The sequence below is a fragment of the Cucumis melo genome, chromosome 5, assembly GCF_025177605.1.
Source record: "Cucumis melo cultivar AY chromosome 5, USDA_Cmelo_AY_1.0, whole genome shotgun sequence".
Taxonomy (NCBI): Eukaryota; Viridiplantae; Streptophyta; class Magnoliopsida; order Cucurbitales; family Cucurbitaceae; genus Cucumis; species Cucumis melo.
In genome coordinates, this window is record NC_066861.1 from 9,114,986 (window position 1) to 9,121,634 (window position 6,649).

Sequence of the window (6,649 nt, forward strand, 5' to 3'; positions counted from 1 at the left end):
AAAGTTACCATTCCAAGACAGGGTGACAGGCAGAGTAGGAGAAAAGATTCGAGAGGGAAAAATATTGTAGTATAAGTTATAAACAATGCCAAGAGAACTAACAAAGACGGGAGATGCATTATGACTTCAAACACACCATAAGGCCCCTAACTACAAATGTTGTTATGTAGATTGTTAAATGAATATCATTTGCAAGTTCAACTAGGTAGGGCTTCCGTTTGATTGCTAATGTCCTTGAAAATTTTGTTACCTAGGGTTTTAGAGATCAGTTTAGCTGAAGGATTCAATGAAGGAAAGGATAGTTCATCTTACCCATCTTCACATTGTTGATGAAGCTATCTGCTTCTCCTAAAAGAGAGGAGATGTGGCGCCCCCCAAACCAAATTTGGAATCTGGATTTCGCAACTGACAGTCTTGACATTCCCCTACAATCTGACAACATCATCCATACTTGTCTCTAAAGCTATCTCAATCTGAAACTACTTCTATCTCTAAAGTTTAAAACTAGAGATGTTGAGGTCACTTTGTCGTCCAAAGCCAGTGGTAAGAGATTATCCCGACGTCTTTCCAAAAAATCTCCCAAAAATTGTGGTCATGCAGAGCGATAGATTTTACAATTGAGTTAGAACCAAGGCCTACTCCTATCTCTAAAGCTCCTTACAGAATCGCTTCAGCAAAATTAGAGCTTAAGATTCAGCTGCAAGAGTTACTTGACAAGGGATTCATATGCTTGTGTGTGTTTCCCTAGGATGCACCAGTTTTTTATGTGAAGAGAAAAGATTGGTCACTACACCTATGTATTGACTATAGTAAGCTAAACAAGGTGCATCATCCTTTTTCGATGGCTCAGTCATAGGAACTCCAACAATTTTTCGTTGAGTGACCTCCCAAGAATTTTCCTAAGATGCATGTTAGTACAAAGCATGATGAAAGGACCCGTGTTAGATGAATCTGGATCCCAAATCCTTGGCCTGGGGCGCAACAGAATACCTTTGATGATATTAATCACAATCTTATACTAATGTTGCGGTATTGAAGACCTGTAGTTGGGAAATTTGAAGTCAAACAACACTAATGTTGCCGGCTAATTTAGTGGGTGTGAGATGTCTTACCAACCTTTTTCTAAACTTCCCCTTGAGTCATAATCCAAGATCTTAATTGTTCTAGGGTTAATGGTTTAAGGTTCGAAAACAGTTCTCACAAAAAATAATATAAAATAAAAAAGGGTTAAAAAATGCTTATTTGCATGGAAGAACCTTTTTTGAGTCTCTTTGATCCAGTATTTCTTTAGCACTCATCCTCAATTTGCAATAAATTGAAGAATATTATGAGGTTTTTCTTTTTCACAAAGAGTAGATAAAGAGGGGTAGTTCTCATTTGGTTTGGTGTGAGGTTATTTCATGAAAATGTGTGAGAATGGCAAGTTGTGTAGAAAATTGATCCCACAAGAAGCATGTCCTCTCTAGCCAGTGAATTACGAAAGTATCCCTTTAGAACCTAAAGCAATGTGGCAAAGGATTATGTTAAGTTGGACGGGAAGAGGATTTTGGTCAGTATTGGCATAAGATTAGAATCTAAAGTGTTGTACCTTAGCTAGTCCTTTTTGTTGGTTATTCTGTTTACACAAAGTTGGAAATCAACCAGAGGAATTTCAAAGGTGCTGACTTTAGGAAAAAGATGTGGGATCTGGCCCAATTCAATGCCTCTCTAGTCTCTCTAGGGTTTAAGGACTAAATTATTGACAATAGAAATCTCCTACTCTAGTTTTTCCCTTGCTTTTGTTCTTTGAATTACTTTAATGACAATTTGTTTTATTTTATCACATTAATTTGTAACTACAGAAACCTAACTCAAAGATAGGATCATAACTATCTGCTATTACCCCAAAATTAATAATGGCAAAAGAACCAGTGAGATATCATAACATATGAACAAGAATTTTTCATTAGGATCCAATCTCAACAAAATCCGCAATTGACAGCATAGTTACCTCAACAGAAGTAAAGATCAAGAGTACTAAGATGATGAAAAACAATAATCAACAATGAACGTTGACAGCATAATACATATATCAATTCACATTACTGAAACATATGAAGGTTACTCCTCCAATATCAAACAGTCTAAGAACCACGAGATCTCAGCGTTCCAACAAGAACAAAGCTAAGAAAAATCAACATAATCCATGATTCTAAACCCAGGACCATTTTACTTCTTAGTGCTAGCTTTACCTCCGGATGAATTACCTCCTGATGCCGCCTGAGCCGCCTTCTTCGCGGCTTTTTCTTGCAGCGCCTTAGCATCTCTAAACCAAAATCGAAAACGAATAAAAAGAAACCCAGATCGAAACAAAAGGGAAAATTAACGAAGGTAGAGGATAGAAGATAAAAGAAAACCTTTCACGGCGCTGCTCGGGAGTCAAACCATCGTCTTTGGTTTTACCCTTGCCACCGTTGCGAGCCTGAGCCCTTTCTCGGTCTTTCTCCCTCTGGTTTCCACGTAGAGATCTGAGTCAAGGGAAACAAACTTGAAAGAAGAAGAAATTTACAAAATCAATGAATCAAAAACGCCTTAAAAGAAAAGAAAAGAAAAGAAAAGAAAGCACAAGTTCATGGAAAATCGACATAAAAAAGATGAAAAAGAATTGAAGATTGAGAAGGATATGAGTCATTGGAGGGAGATTAATGAAGTGGGTGGTGAAGAAAGATGTAGAATTGGAGGATTGGGGTGGAGACTTAGCCGAAGAAACGAAGAATTCCAATCTCTAAAAACAGAGAGTCAACCAAAGGTAATCGAAAGAACAGGGGAATCGGAGATTCTTTATATAGTGAGTGCCCCAACTTGTATTCCTATTCTCTTTTATTCATTTGTTTCTTTTTTAGAAAAAAAACAAAAATTAACCTAAAATTTTTAGAATAAATTCTATTTCCTTTTTTATTTTTTTGGTTTTAGTTTCGTGTGGATCCTTCTTATATCAATAAATTCTTGGGGGGGTTTTTAAGACTTACCACAAGAATAGTAAAATTGGATAAATATCAAATTTTAATTTAAATCCATAAAATAGTAAAATCCTCAAAATCAAAAGAAAAGAACGTTGTAAAAATGTTTAAATGTGTAGCTAAAAAACTAACATCCCAAATATATTGTTATAAAAACCATAAATATCTCGTGACTCAAACTCCCAAAACCAATTATTACAGCTATCCCCTAATTTTTTTCTACCAACACAATTGTATAACCACACGAAAATTTAAAAACTATATCCACCTTCTTCTTCTTTTTCCATTTTTTTTTTTTTTTTTTTTTTGCAGCAGCTTCCATCCTTCATGGGCATTGGTTTCTTCATCGATTGTTGTATTTTTTTTCGACGTTGATTTATTTCACTCACTGGCGGCATTCACGTTGGTTTCTGGTATTGTAGATCATCGACATTCGGCACGTTGCAGATCACCAACGTTGGTTTCCTTCACTCACCAGTGGCGTTCGGCAGTTGGTTTCCTTCACCAACTCTGGTTCCTTCTTCAGTTTTTTTTTTTTTTTTTTTTTTTTAATTTCTCTATGTTCTATCCCTTAATCTGAACCTAATCCAACTATGTTTTCTTATTTTGCCGAAATGTAACATGAAATTCTGGATTGCTTGTGTTGATCATCTACCATTAATGTAGATCATTTTAATTTCAACTCTTCATTGTCTTTTGATTCAAGATTTAAAAGAAACTTTCCAAAAAAATGGATTTTGTTAAATTAAGCCAAGAAATAAACAATAAACAAATTAAATATATTCAAATTGATAGTTTTCTTATATTTTTCAAATAAATATTTTCACTTAACCAACATATTTAGAGGTCTTTTCAAAAAATATAAAAAAGCTGCAAAATATTTATATCATACAAAACAATTTCGAAAATGGAAAAAGGCTAGAGGCCACTGTGTAAAATACCAAAAATACCCCGTCAATTAATATAAACTATTTTAATTTAAATCCCTAACCAATTTTTTATTCTTTTATACACAATCTTTTAATTTTTGGATAGTCTAGTTTAAATGCCTAACCAATTTTTTCAAGATTCTTTATTAAGAAAGACGATAAGAAAAAAAATACAGAAAGAATACGATAAAAGGATGGAGGGAAAAATCTGTAATATTTAAAAAATGGCTAAATTGATGAGCTTTGTTATATAGTCCTAAATATTTCTTATATTTAGGAAAGTCTCCTTTACATTTAGTAACCATAAAAATATTTTTAAGATCTCTATGGAATATTTTGGATTAAATCGAATTTATCAATCTTTTGTTAATAAATAAATAAATTTAGTAATTATTAAAACAAATTAAAACTAATAAAATATTTTTCTATATCAAACTAAATGATTGTTATGAAAAAAATGTCAAAACTAATAAAATTGCAATTTCAAATTTCAAATTAATTAATTAATTTTGTGGAAACTAATTAATGTTCACATTTGAAATTAAGGAATCTAATCTAAAATATAATTTCAAATTGTCATTGTGTATTATTTAATAATAATAATTGATATTATTAATAAATTGTTTAAAATATAACGAACTGAGAATCTAGGTATTTGTCATTATCATGGAGGAGGTTGTTGTAGAAACAAAATAATAGATTTAGCTAAGATTTACCAAATTTGGATGTTGTTTGCAAAATACAATGTCTTACTGCTAATTTCAATATCCTGTCAGCTATTCAAATATATTTATTTGGAAAATGGATTATCCTATACCTAGGAGAATGATACAATATCTTGATGACCAAATTTTTTAGCTCTCGTGTGTGTCCCAAACCTGTTGTTTATAACATCATTCATACTCGACATATACTATGTTTGGAAAATCTTAATTCTATTGGTTATTATAAAGTTTGATTAGTTAAAATGGTAGATATCATATATAGAGAGGGTGAATGTGAGTGTGTCTAAGTATTCGCTAGCATCTTTCAAGGTATTCAAATAATATTTATCTATTCTAACAAACTTAAGTTGCTAGTTATTGCTATGGTACCCTTATATGTAAAGAAATAAATTGTGTGCAGAAAAATGTCATACTTGGATATAAAAATTTCATAGAGTAAATAAACTGTAATATATCCTATGGTTGTATAAAAGAAATCTTGGCACTAAATGTGATAACATAAGTCATCAAATTTTGATTATTGAAATCAATAAACATGACTAAACAAAGTTGAATTTAGTACCAACAAACAACACTAGTGTAATTCGGATTTGTTGAATTTAGAAAATACAAGTTTGCATATCTTTAAATAATGAATTGTGAGGGTGCCTAAGTATTCACTAACATCTTTCAAAGTATTTAAAATAACAAAAATGTATTGTAATATCTTTAAATTGTAAGTCATTTCGAAGGTATCACTATACATAAACAAATATAGTATACGTGAAATATACCATACATGAAGACAACAATTTTCATAGTAGAAATATATTGTAAGGTAACCTTGATTACATATAACACATAATGAATCTTGTCTCTAAACGAGAACACAAGTCTTCAAATTCCAATTATCAAAACATATAAAAATTTAATTGCAAGCAAAAGAGGGTTAAATTAATTTAATACTAATAAACTGCAACAGCATAACTCACAAAGTAATTATACTTACATGTCTCCAGGATATATAAAATACACCGTAATTGAATGACTTCGGGACGAAACAACACATAACAAAAAAAATTGAAAAGGAAGACAAAATTTTCAATTATAAGAATGGGGAAAGATAAAAACTTTGCTAAAAGTTTGAATTTTATTTAAGAAATATGAAATTAATTTGACGATTTACTGGCCTTATTTATTTAAGAAATTAAAAAAAAAACTTTAGTTATTTAGTGTTTTATAAAGTTTATTAATGAAATATTTTGAAAATAAAAGTGATCGTGTATTTTTTTTTTTTTTTTTACGTTATTTTGAAAATCCAAGATTTATGTATTTTAAAAAAAAATCAAATAATTCAAAATGTTGCTTCCACTATTAGTTTGCTATTTTCTAAAATAATAAAATTTCATTAAATGTATATTTGGTAGAATATGAGCAATGTCGGAGATTTACATTATTTGGTTGAAATCTAAAATTTAAATTCAAATTGTTACTAAAAATATATATTATGTTGTTCACACGAGATTTCCGAAGAAATTTGATTCGTTGAGTTGAATTTGTGTTCATGTTGTATGTATGTTGATTTGATGCGATGTGGTCCGATCTCTAGAATTTGATCCTCTAATTCTCTCTCGGCTGGATGTTTATGCTTGATTTGAGGAAGCAAAGTTCTTGGAGTTGGAGTCTTGGAAGAAAGCTTGTATCTTCCAAGGAGTTTCAATCTTTGAGGGTGTTCTTGAAGTTGGAGTCTTCGAAAAAAGTTTGTATTTTCAATCTTTTAGGGTGTTCTTGAAGTTGAAATCTTGGAAGAAAACTTGTATGTTCAGAGGAGTTTCAATCTTCGAGGTATTCGACTTCAGGAGTTGAGGAGTCTTCTATCTTTTGGGAGAATTCTCTCTAGACCTTCTGAAGTCAAAAATTTTCTTTGACAACTTCCCTATTTTTAGAGTTCCGTGATGGACTTTTATTGACTTGAGCCTGGTCTAGTATGGATCATACCCATGAGCTCAATCACATG

General features: G+C 31.4%; 1 protein-coding gene across 1 annotated transcript; it reads right to left on the minus strand.

Moving 5' to 3' along the window:
• Window positions 1-2,022: 2,022 nt before the first annotated feature.
• Window positions 2,023-2,833, minus strand: LOC103496966 (uncharacterized). Its single transcript, XM_008459019.3, has 3 exons — window positions 2,665-2,833; window positions 2,397-2,499; window positions 2,023-2,305 (listed from the first exon to the last, which is right to left on the minus strand). Exons 1-3 carry the CDS (start codon window positions 2,669-2,671, stop codon window positions 2,209-2,211), a joined length of 207 nt encoding a protein of 68 aa, XP_008457241.1. The 5' UTR covers window positions 2,672-2,833; the 3' UTR covers window positions 2,023-2,208.
• Between the last annotated feature and the right edge of the window lie 3,816 nt (window positions 2,834-6,649).